This window comes from Pituophis catenifer, unplaced genomic scaffold (assembly GCF_029215685.1).
Source record: "Pituophis catenifer annectens isolate HBS135680 unplaced genomic scaffold, rPitCat1.0.hap2 SCAF_10, whole genome shotgun sequence".
NCBI lineage: Eukaryota > Metazoa > Chordata > Lepidosauria > Squamata > Colubridae > Pituophis > Pituophis catenifer.
Window position 1 is genome coordinate 13,062,817 of NW_027256890.1, and position 12,059 is coordinate 13,074,875.

At 46.3% G+C, this 12,059-nt stretch overlaps 1 protein-coding gene across 4 annotated transcripts in view; it reads right to left on the reverse strand.

Moving 5' to 3' along the window:
• MTMR3 (myotubularin related protein 3) overlaps positions 1-12,059 on the reverse strand; it is a 35,177-nt gene that overhangs the window by 6,602 nt on the left and 16,516 nt on the right. For all 4 annotated transcript variants that reach the window (XM_070951639.1, XM_070951638.1, XM_070951637.1 and 1 more), the window contains 10 exons: positions 11,705-11,801; positions 10,146-10,259; positions 8,136-8,341; positions 7,237-7,368; positions 6,566-6,677; positions 5,780-5,975; positions 5,047-5,232; positions 3,962-4,132; positions 2,853-2,998; positions 689-2,096 (listed from right to left, as the gene is read on the reverse strand). In XM_070951639.1, the coding sequence (XP_070807740.1) occupies positions 689-2,096; positions 2,853-2,998; positions 3,962-4,132; positions 5,047-5,232; positions 5,780-5,975; positions 6,566-6,677; positions 7,237-7,368; positions 8,136-8,341; positions 10,146-10,259; positions 11,705-11,801 (2,768 nt within the window). The remainder of the gene's footprint in view (positions 1-688; positions 2,097-2,852; positions 2,999-3,961; positions 4,133-5,046; positions 5,233-5,779; positions 5,976-6,565; positions 6,678-7,236; positions 7,369-8,135; positions 8,342-10,145; positions 10,260-11,704; positions 11,802-12,059) is intronic.

Below are 12,059 nucleotides of genomic sequence, written 5' to 3' on the forward strand. Positions count from 1 at the left end.
TTAATCCTCTGTTCAGCTCAATTTCTAGTTTAATTTGACAAACCTGTTTTGGTGAAGTTCGCCTTAATCAAACGGGAGGAACCAGCTAGAGACTGAACATGATGGAAAAACACCCCCTTCCCCAAATGAAAGAATTAAATGAAGCCACTGTTAAAAATGATATCTCTCCCCAATCAAACATTTACTGATACATACACCTCCTTCAAAATAAAGTAGTTAGCCTTTTAAATAGTCCTGAAGATGCTCCAAATGATTAAGAATTCATCCCAAAGGACCAAACCAGAAAGCTGTTTCAGTTGGGTGCCTCTCGGTGGCCTTCTGTGCTGGAGATCCTGTGCTCTATGCTGGGGGGCCCAACAGGGTAGAGATATTCTTCCCCCACCCCATGCCGCCTATCGTCTTAAATTTTTAGTTTCTCATTTAATCTTAATTGTTTCATACTATCTTTCTTTTAAACCTTGTCACCATTTTCTAAGGTGCTCGGAGTTGCTCCAACAGCAAGAGGGGCAGCATATTAATTTAATAAACAAACCAACTCAATCAGTGATAAGTCATCGATGGGCCGCATGTGTCCAGTGCAGCCTTTGGTTTGGGGCTGTTCTCTGTGCTGCACTTCTGCCCTGGGCAAGTGGGGTTGGCACGAGCGGAGCCAAGCCGAGAAGAAGAAGAAACGGCTGTACATACTTACCACTTCATCCCCATACTCCCCGTTGAAGCGCAGCGAGCTGTTCAGATACTGGCTTTCCAACCGGCTCTTCAGCTCCTGCACCTGCTTCTTCAAGCTCTCCACTTCCTGCTGGTGCCCGCTTTCAATCTGACGGAGGCGCTGCTGAATGATGTCAGCGTAGATGGGCATCCCGTCGTCATCCAGATGATTCCGGGCAGGCTGGTCCGGGCTACCCGCTGTTTGCTGCCGACCCGGGATGGCGTGAACCCATTTGTGGTGGAGGTTCCTTAGATGCAGCGGGGTGGAGCTGCTGCAGCTGGCGGTGGAGATCTGCCGGCCGAGGGGAACTTTCACCCTGTTTTCTTCCCCGTTCAGGCAGTGCCCGTTGGGCGCAGAGTATTTCTGAGGAGCAGCAAAACCTGCCGGGCTCTCGGCTATCTTGTTCTCGGATGCCAAGTCTCCATTGCACACCACTTCTTTATAGTCCGTTAAAGGCAAGGCACACGGGGAAGGGTTGCTGCTGTAAGGAGTCCTATTTAGAGCTACGGCCAACTTGTGTGCGTCCATCAAGTCCTCCCTCTCCAGCCGATTCTCCACCGTCTGGGAAAGATCGCCGACACTGTTGTCCGCGGGATGACGCCAATGGGAAGACACTTTCTGTACCCTTTCTGCCCTGGCTCCCATTTCTGTTAAGGTCTCGGTCGAGCTCTCCATGTTTGGTGTAACCACCTCAAGTCCTACAGGCAACGGTGGGATGGGATGGGCAGGACTAGGAGCATTTTCAGCTTCTGCTGAACTACTACTAACACCCTCCTCCTCCTCCTCTTCCTCCTCCTCTCTTGAAACTTCGCTATTTCCAGGATTGTCCCAAAAGCCAAGTGGCAGCTCTCCCCCCTGAGTTGGCTTCTGGACCGTGCAAGGGACAGCTGGGTGACCCTCCTCTTGCCCTTGGAGCTCAGAAGCACCCTGTGATACCACCTGTTGATTAGAAACTGGATTGTCTAAGGAGGTTTCTGCATCCGCGTCAGACTTTTCACAAACAGTAGCAGAACCAGCCAGGCGTTCAGTCCTGCGTTCCTTCTCTAGCATGAGATCCCCTTCTCCTTCCTTCCCTGCCCTTTCCTGACTACACCTTGTATTCTCCTCAAGGCTCCCTTCTTCTTTGGTGGCTTCTTGCAAGATGTTTTCCATCTGCCCCTCGGCCACCGCTACTGAAAGCTCTGCTCCAATCAGAGTCCTGCCTTGCTTGCCCAAATTTTCGCTCTCAAAGAGGTCGTCTCCTGGGTTCCCAAGGTTGCTGAGCTCCAGGGATCGGCGATGTTCCTGCCATTTCTCGTTGAGGCTGGGGTCGCTGCTACGCCGGTTGGTGGTGGCTACGCTGCTGTCACAGGCTGTGGTCAGATTGTCAAAGGACCTGGTCTTTGGTAGCCTGCAGAAGAACAGCAAGAGCAATCGAAGGTAAGTTTAACTTTCTTATAAAGCTCTTATATAAGAGGCTGGAAACCGTTGGTGGACTTTCTACGCGCTAAATATAATAAGAGATGGTTAACAGAGGGATTTGGAGATTAATGTAATGTTTAACTTAACCTGTTGACTGCTTCCCTTCCCTCCCTCTCTCCATCATCTATCTATCTATCTATCTATCTATCTATCTATCTATCTATCTATCATCTATCTATCTATCTATCTATCTATCTATCTATCTATCTATCTATCTATCTATCTATCATCATCTATCATCTAAAAAGCAGTAAATTTCCCTCCCCTTTAACACATGTAAAAGGGGTGAATTACTGCTTTTTCTTTTCTTTTTTTTTCCCCAGCACCCAGCCAGGGTGGATCCTACCTGTTAAATGTTAAATTTACTTGAACACTTTTCCTCTTTTTCCTTTGTACACTATTTTGTTTTTTGTTGTTAGGGTTGAATGTATGCTTTTGTCTTGTTTCATTTCGTTTGTTTTTCTGTTTTGTATTTTACTTTTTAGGATAAAACAATAATATATGTATTTTTAAATTTAAAACGTAAGTTTAGCTTTCGAGTAAGTTTACATTCAACAGTTGCAATGTCAGCAGTCATAGCAGAGGGTGATTTTCTGCAAACCAGTACATTTTATACACTGTGGCTGTTGGTTCAACGTGTGGACAGTGAAAGGAGCACGGCAGATCTCCTGAAATCCGGGCTCACCTGCTCAGAGGCTGATCCTCAGGGTTGGAGCCTGGGACGGGATAAGGGGCACAGCTGTCATCCACAGGGGTGGAAGGTGAGGAGCAAGGCAGGTACACGGCACTCCACAGCATTAAGTTGCGCACATGGCACACAGGATACAGCACCTAAGAAAGACGACCAGAGACTGAGCCCAAGCCGAACTTACAGTTTGTTTAGTGACTGTTCAAAGTTACAACGGCACTGAAAAAAGTGAGCTATGACCATTTTTCACACTTTATGGCCATTGCAGAATACCCACAGTCACATGATTTATATTGGGATGCTTGACAACTTCCTCATATTTATGATGGTTGCAGTGTCCCAGGGTCATGCAATCACCTTCTGGCAAGCAAGGTCAATGGGGAAGCCAGATTCACTTAACAACGGTGTGACTAATTTAACAACTGTGGCAATTCACTTAACAAACGTGGCCAGAAAAGTCGTAAAATGGGGCAAAGCCCACTTAACACATTTCTCGATTAGCAATATAAATTTCGGGCTCAATGGCGATGGTAAGTCGAGGACTACTTCTATTTAAGGCTGCAGTGGTAAAGCATTACGAAGTTGAGGTCATGTAAATTGTGATTTATTATTATTAGAGACCCTGAAAATAAGACCCAACCGGAAAATAAGCCCTAGCATGATTTTTCAGGATGCTCATAATATAAGCCCTACCCCTCAAAATGAGCCCCGGTTAAGATCATCAGCCAGACAAGATGCAATTAGTACCGTATTTCCCCAAAAATAAGACGTAACCAGAAAATAAGCCCTAATACAACTTTTGGAGCAAAAAATAATATAAGACCCAAACCGCCAACCTTTCAATCGACAAACTCAGCATCTTAGCCACTGAGCCACCGCGTCCCTTATTATAGCTTTAGTCTGGCAAGATTCTGTCCATTAGGTGCAAGCAAATAAAGGGTTGAACTTAGTTGTGTTTGTGTTTGTGTGCCTGACAGCCAGCTGCATCCTCTGCTGAACCTGCTTCACAGGGCAGTTATGAGAGTCAAACAGGGAAAAGTGGGGGGGGGGGGGAGGCTTAGACTTTTGGAAGAAAGACTATAGAATGAATAAAAACTAGTACATACAGATTCGGACTGAGAGGAGTAAAGCAGGTTTTTGAAAGCTTTGTTTCCTCCTCGCAGCAGGGACCACACCGAGCAGGTCCTTTCTTGGGTGTGCTTCTCGCCTCTCTCCTTCGCGTTGTTGCACAGGAATGTACCAAAGAGGCAGGAGTAGGTGTGTTGCACTAGCTTGACCTAAAAGAAAGGACAGTCCTGGGACCTGGGCTGACAGAGCCGTACGCCAAGGGAGAGACAATATATCCACTCGCTTACTTGGAGCCTATCAAGGTCTAAAAATACACGCATGCACGGATTCAACCACTGGCCCCATGGCAGCCTTCTCCATCTTTGATGAAATGAAACTTTTTTCAAAGTGTTCAAGGAAGTACAAAGAAAGAAAAATAAAGTGTTCACTATTATCTAATTCCTATTCAAGAGGTGCTTGAAAATAAGATAATGAAAGAGTACAAAAATCCCCGGAATGTTATCCTTCTGTTTTTAAGATGTGCCTCATTCTGATAGTTTGTGTTAGGAATTGGTACACAACACCTACAATTCTATATAGTCAAGTCCTTCTGGACAGTGATTGGACCTACACCAAAACTGCGGCTAAATAGATCTTATCACTCACTTGGAACACTTAGAATATTCTTGGATGATAAATTATTCAAATGAAAATGTCTCACTGGGAGTTTACACAAAGAATTGTGAAAATCCAAACTGTTTGAGAACCGGATGCAAACTCCTCTAGTTTTGTCTATTTGAGGCTTTGCCTCAGAATTTGCAAGGCCTGCCGTTGTAACAGTTCTTTTGCTGGAGAATATCTCAAAGGAACCCACAAGTTGCAAAATTTTTGCCAACAGAAGGTGCAGCTTCCTCTTACACAATGTACAATCCACAACAATGGAACAGACTGTGTCAAAGATTAAGAGAGGAGCCTGAGAACGGCGATTCATCACACGAAACTCTTATTTTTTTTGCCAGAGTAAACAGCAGAGCTGAACTGAAGCCCTCCCAAGGTAGGATCTGGACATTCAGCCAGATTGTGTAGACTCAACGCATTAAATCTGTTGATGCGGGAATTATTTGCGGGAAAAATAATCACTTACAAGGAATGCTTCGTTAAATTCGAAGGAGCAGGGGAACTGCCTCTGGAGTTGATGGACGCAGTCGAGCCACTGCAGAAACACGGGGCAGCGTTCGTTGAGGTCATCAGAGTTTTCGCCGTGGCCACAGCGGTCTGCAAACTTATGGCCAAAGTCCAGCCATTCCATCTCCACCAGCACTTGGAAACCCTGCGGGAAACAAGCCCCTCCTCTTTTGAGCTCCTGGAGCAACTGAAGCCACTCTGAGACAACCGTAGCCCTCCGTGCCCCTGACAATCTACATGGGGAGGGGCGTCTGATCTTCGCAACTTTTAAGACCTGTGGACTTCAACTCCCAGAATTCCCCATGCTGGCTGGGAGACTCTGGAAGTTGAGGTCCACAGGTCTTAAACTTGCCAAGGTTGGACGCCCCTGATCTACATGGAATCAAACCACCACGAAACCTCACTGAGGCTGATTTAGTGCAACAAGGAGGGATGTGTGCGTGAACTATTTCTGATTATGTGCACAAGAGCCAGATCACTGTCACTTGGCCTTCTCCAAAATTAACCTAAGTCCCTTCCGGTCTCCACCTGTTTCGCTCATCCTAGGACACAACTTTGTGTATCTCTAAATACCTCCTTACTCTGCCTGCCCTTCTTCCAGTGAGCACCACCACAAGCGTTCTAGCTCAAAGCCTCTTCTCAACCCAAAGCCGAAGGTGTCCCCGATCTAGACCTGTTCCGGCATGACAAACCTCAATGGTCCGGTAATATGGATCCAGCAGCAGCTTGGACAGAGCCACGATCTGCGGGGTCCGATCCCAGCCATCCGAGCAGTGGACCAGGACAGGCCGCTGGTCTCTGTCCACCGCGTGAACCACCAGCAGGGCTGATTTCAGAAGCACAGAGAGATGCTGGAGCCATTTGGTGCTCTCCAGAGCCGACAGCCAGCTGCAGAGGCAGACAAGAGGACAACCTGAATGAGGATGGCTGCTCAGCTTGGATTAGTGGGGGGAGGGGGGGGCAAAGGAGTCTGGGATAAAGAAGAAGCGAGAGGGGTGAAAATGTTTATAGGTAGTCCTCGATTTACAAGTTTGTTTAGTGACCGTTCCAAGTTACGACAACACTGAAATAAGAGACCTATGGCCGTTTTTCAGGCTTATGACCACTGCAGCATGCTCAGAGTCATGTGATCAAAATTCAGATGGCAACCGATTCATAGTTATGACTGTCGCAGCATCCCGGGGTCACATGATTCCATTTTGTGTCCCTCTGACAAGCAAAGTCAATAGGGAGAACCGGATTCACTTAACAACCGTATGACTAAGGGCTTAAGAACTGTGGCAAGAAAGGTCATAATATGGGGCAGAACTCACAACTATCCTGCTTAGCAACGGCGGTTTCCAGCTCAATTGTGGTCTTATGTCAAGGACTTCAACTCCCAGAATTTCTCAGCCAGCTACTTGGGGACTTCAGTGGCCAAGATTGGAGACCTTTGTACTAAGGCAAGAAGGGAGGAGTGGGGGAGAGGGGCCGCTTACTTTCCCGGGTCCGGCATCTGCGTGCAGAGCAGCCTCAGCGACTGAAAACTCTTCCGAATAGAGTGGATGTTAGCCATTCCCATGAACACCACTTCACAGTTGGGATAATACTCTGTTCAAAAGCGGAAAAGAGAAGAGAAAGCAGCTCAGAAGAGGCCGGGATGAACCGAATCACAAGATTTACTGTGGAAACACGCTGGCAACCAATTGGGGCCCATATTTAGCCCCCCTCCTGCCTCTTGGGGACAAAACAAGGGAATCATTCTGACACAACGTAAAGGGACCATATATTTATCTCCTGCCCTGGGACTGGAGCAGTGGGCTCCATCAATAACAGTGGATCTAAATCCAATCTTTCTGATTGCCGGCAAATGAACTTGGATGCCTTCCTGGCTTCACCGGCACTGTGAGCAAATAACAATGGGGAAGTAACAGCTAAGGTGTCGGCATGGCAGCTGCCAGTTGGAGTGGATCCCAGCTCTGCCCTCTCTGGCATCAGTTGCAACAGGAAGGGGCGGGGGGAAATGTTGAGGGCAGATCCTCAACATTTTTATGGCGTTGTCCTTCTTCCTGGTCTACCTTTCTGAAGCCATCAAGGCCAAGTCCGGACATGCTCTCTGCCTCCTGGGGCGTATAAATGCATGAGCACCTAGAGATGAATTTAACCTTACCTGGACATTCACAGCCCCCTCCTTTGGCTCTGTTGGCGACTGCGGCTGTATAGGAGCGTGCATCTAAGATCAAAAGCTTCTGAGGCTGGATGGCTAAGCTTTCTGCTCCCGAAGCATTGGAAATGGAAGAATCTGGGGAAGAAACAGGCAAAACAGAGAGATAAATTACAAGGTAGCTAGCACAAACGGGGCCTCCTTCTCCCTAACGCTCACCCATTTTATCAGTGTTTCTCCATCTCAGCTACTTTAAGATGCGTGGACTTCATGGCTGGCTGAGGAATTCTAGGAATTGAAGTCCTCCCAATTAAAAATTGCCAAGGTTGCAAGACACTGGCTTATATTAACCTGGAGTCCTCCAGATGTTCAGGGCTGCTATTTCCAGAATTCATAGTGAGCACAACCAGGGGAGCGGCAGTCCCAATGGACATGCAGCAGGCCAATTTGGAAAGAAACTTTGTCAAAAGAGGTGGTGGGAGATTTATACCTTCACACTTGCAAGATTCTGTTTGTGTAGCTTTACAATAAAGTAGAAAGTAAGAGCTGTGGGGGTGCAGGGGTTAGAGGGCAGTATTGCGGGCTAATTCTGCCAACTGCCGGCCTCCAGCAGTTCGAGCCTCACATCTGACTCAGCCTTCCATCCTTCCGAGGTCAGTAAAATGAGGACCCAGATAGTTGGGAGCAATATGCTGACTCTGTAAACCGCTTAGAGGGGGCTGGAAAGCACCGTGAAGCTGCATGTAAGTCTAAGTCTGTATATATCGCTATTGCCAAATAGCTCCTCAGGTCCTGCTTCCTGTCTGGCCTACCTGGGAAGACTGGCCTCAGTGGATGTTGGCCATTTGCATTGCGTAGACAGCCGACCTTTTGGACACAAAGCAAGGTTACCAAGTCAAGCTTACCAAACTCTGCGTCGGAGAAGTCTCCCCCATTGGAGAACTCTCGCGAGCAGTTCCCATTCACCAGTTTACCGCTGCTCGACTTGGAATCGGAGGCGCAGGCTTTGGCCACCGACTGGACAAGATGTTCATCGTCAGCATTTCTCCAGCCCCACCAGCTGACCTCAGGCTGCCCACAGCGAGAAATGACCGCCCCGTTGTTCTGGTGCCTGCATGGAAACAAAAACCAATCCAGCACCATTGTAACAGGAATTAACTGCAGGTCATACGTGCACATAACAGGAACTAACTTTACTTTACTTTATTTTATTGTCATTGCACAGACAAGATTATTGTAACTTTATTGTAATTGCCACAGAGAACAAACAAACAAGCACTTAGAACAGGGGCCCCCAACCTCCAGGCCATGGCCTATTCGGAACTGGGCTGCAGAAGTGGCGGGACAGCAAGTGTGTGCAGCTCCATTTCTACAAGCAGCAGTGGGCATATGTGCGGAACCATCCACCTTCCGCTCCCTCGCCAAAGGAAAAGCCAGAAAGTTGGGGACCACTGACTTAAGAGCCTTAGGAAACCTCTCTGAAGAATTCCAAAGGCAGTTTAGCTTGTCTGTTTAACATGATGGCCTGAGGAACAACTCTCAATATTGGCCACCATTGTGATAAAATGCATGAACTAACATCCGCTGGGATTTAAACAAGTTTTGTGGACACTGGCGAAGGATGCGAAGTCGTTGTCTAAATATATCTGAATACTTCGGAGGATCTGAGTTTGCTTGTTTTTTGAAAAAAAAAAACTACCAATGAACCCGTAAAACATTTAAAAAGTATGCGAAGAGAAAGAAAAACAAAAACTAAAGACTGAATCAGCTTTTGCAGACGAGGGTGAAATAACCCAGAGCTATCTAGAACTCCGAGGTCAGCCGACAGTAGCTGTGTTAATGCTGAGTAGCAATGTCAGCAGTTTGGATCTGCCTTTTGTTCAAAAAACGAGAGAACAACCGAGGGACTCATCTAGAGTTTACGTAACCTGTGAAGGTCCGAAGTCAGTCCCCTCCTGGGCAAATGAGACCTGAGAAACATTATAATGATCCCTTGCGGACTTCTGCTCTAGGTAATAATCTGCAGAGGATAATCATCAATTTCTACAAAACGAAACGGCATTTAGTCCTGCCTCTCTGAGCCTGAATTTGGAGGAGGAATCAGAAGCTCAACAACCTGAAAAATGTCAACGTATTTGGAAAGGGGAAAAGCTTCTCTTCTTACTTTTGCTGTGTGTCACATTGCTGCTTTTATTATAAAACTATCCTTATTTTTAACAGGAGAATAGCCTGTTTGAAAGCTTTTTCTTTTCGTCTTTATAGGAATACAGATAGTCCTCGACATACAACCCACCATTGAGGCCAAAATTCCCATTACTGAGAAAGACAGTTTTTAAGTCAATTTTGCCCCATTTTAGAACCTTTCTTGACACGGTTATTAAATTAATTACTGCGGCTGTTCAGTGAATCTGGCTTCCTCAATGACTTTGCTTGTCAGGAGGTCACAAAAGGGGATCAGATGAATAGAACAGAATAGAATACAAGGAAGAGGAGAAGGAAGCAGAATAGAATGGAATAGGAATAGGAATAGAATAGAATTTTTATTGTCACTTTAAATGTACACTAATGTACAGTGACCTTTGGACACTGCAGCCGTCATAAATCTGAACCAGTTGCCAAGCAGCCAAATTTTGATCCCGTGTCCAAGGAAAGCTGCAACGGTTGTAAGCACAACTGACCGTCGATCATTTTTTTTCAATGCCGTTGTAACTTCGAACAGACACTAAACAAACGGTTGTTAAGCTGAGGACTACCTGTATCAATCCTCTCCCTTCTATCCTCAAAGGATGTTCACTTTGACAGCAAAAGGCATCTCCCAGAAGTCTCTCCGAGATCCGGCCCTGGGATTCAGCAAACCGACCCGCAAAAATCGATCCCCTAAAGATGCCAGAAAGACGCCTCCGGGAAGGCCTGACCTGTAAACCACCACAGGGATGCGTTTCCAAGATCGGAAATTGGCCACGCTTTCCAGCTCTTTGTCCGTTATCCAGACAGGCACGATGAGTTCTTGAGGGTAGCTACTGCAGAGCCTGCGTGGAAGGGAAGAGACGAGCCACGTGTGAGCAGGCACATCCTGCCTCTCCTTCCACGCTGTGGCACACGTGAGGAGTGAGCAGCAAGGAAAATCCAGTAAGAAAACAGTAAGACTAAGTGCCTTTCCCCCCTTTGTTTTGGTTTTTTTGGGCTAAAACAAGAGAGGCTTGTTCACATCCTTCACTGTTCAGCTTAGAACTTTGTAGGAGATGGAGGACTGATTCAGCCACTTTTTGCTTTTTTCCCCCTCCCCCCGGATGAGAATGAAGTTTTATTCCAGTTAGGCTTTAAGTCACAGCGATCCGTTTCAAATCTAAAAACACTACATGCGCATACAGCTGTAAAAGAGAGGGCATGGCGTGACCCTCACTGGTTCACCTAGCAAGTGCTTTTTTAAAAAAAAATAATGCTAAATTTGCCCCACTAGAAATTAAGAAGCAAAAGGGGTAAATGTAACGGCCTTGGGAAGAGGCATCTAGGGAAATGACCCACGACATCCAATTTGTTGCCCTGCATCAGAGGGCAGCACTGCAGGTTCAAAGTTTCTAAAGCTGATTTAATTTTTTTTTAATTTCCCATCTTTATTATTTTTATAAATAAACTCAAGGCAGCGAACGTATCCAACCTATCTAACTTCTCCTATTTTCCCCACAACAACCACCCGTGAGGTGGGTAGGATTGACTCTGACTGGCCCAAAGTCACCCAGTTGGTTTTCATGCAGAACTAGAACTCACAGTCTCCTGATGATTGGCCCAAGGTCACCCAGCTATCTTTCATGTCTAAGGTGAGACTAGAACTCACCGTCTCCTGGTTTCTAGCCTGGTGCCTTAACCACTAGACCAAACCGGCTCTTTCTCTTTCTCAATAAATAGATGATCATTTAAAAAAAACAACAAAATTTTTCTTTCCTATCCCACAATCTTCACAGCCTCACTTCCTCAATCTCAGCAGGCAGTTTCCATTTGGGGAAAAGCAGCAATCATAACTGTTTTTTTTGCTGGGGTACAGTAAGTTTTTTATCTAGAATTTATTGAATAGAACTGGCTAAGCCATAATTCACTGTTGGGCTCTCGTATGAATTGAAACAAAACAAAACCACAGGACAGTTTAAAAGCCAAAAGCGGACTCATATGACGGTAGCTGGTGTCAAAAGTCCAGCTTTTTGAGACCAGAGCGCGATAGTTGCGTCCATCTTTTCACTGAGTAGCTCATAAAAGCTTGACAGAACACCGACAGTGGAACGCCAGGTTCCTTCGATCTGCCTTCGGAGGCATTAAAAGCTGTTCCCAAAATGTCAAGTTGCTTCAAATAATTAGCGCTATTGGCATACGATCATAGCCAGGGCCACGTACAGCTGAAATGCCCAGAAATGTTGGGCTTTTGACGAGAGCAGATGGTTTTCTGAAGGGTAAAGCCTCCGTGATCATCTAAAGGGCTTACTTGTACTTCTCGTTGATGTTGGAGATCCGCCAGGCATTGTTCATGTCAAAACCCATCCGTTCCACTTCGTTTTTGAATCTCGACGTCACGTGCTCTCCTAGATATTGCAAGAACAGCGAGAAGCAAACAGAAACCACGCGGGTGTTTGTAGAGCGAGAGATTCCCCGATGATTGAACAATAGCAGAGCATTCCTGAACTCATCCTCACTCCTGAGTCTATTCAGAACTTTGAAAAGCTCATTAATCCTGCCTAACAGCAAACACAATGCTCCGTAAAACAGAGATGTCCAACCTTGACAACTTTAAGACTGGTGGACTTCCAACTCCCAGAAATTCTGGAAGCTGAAATCTGAGA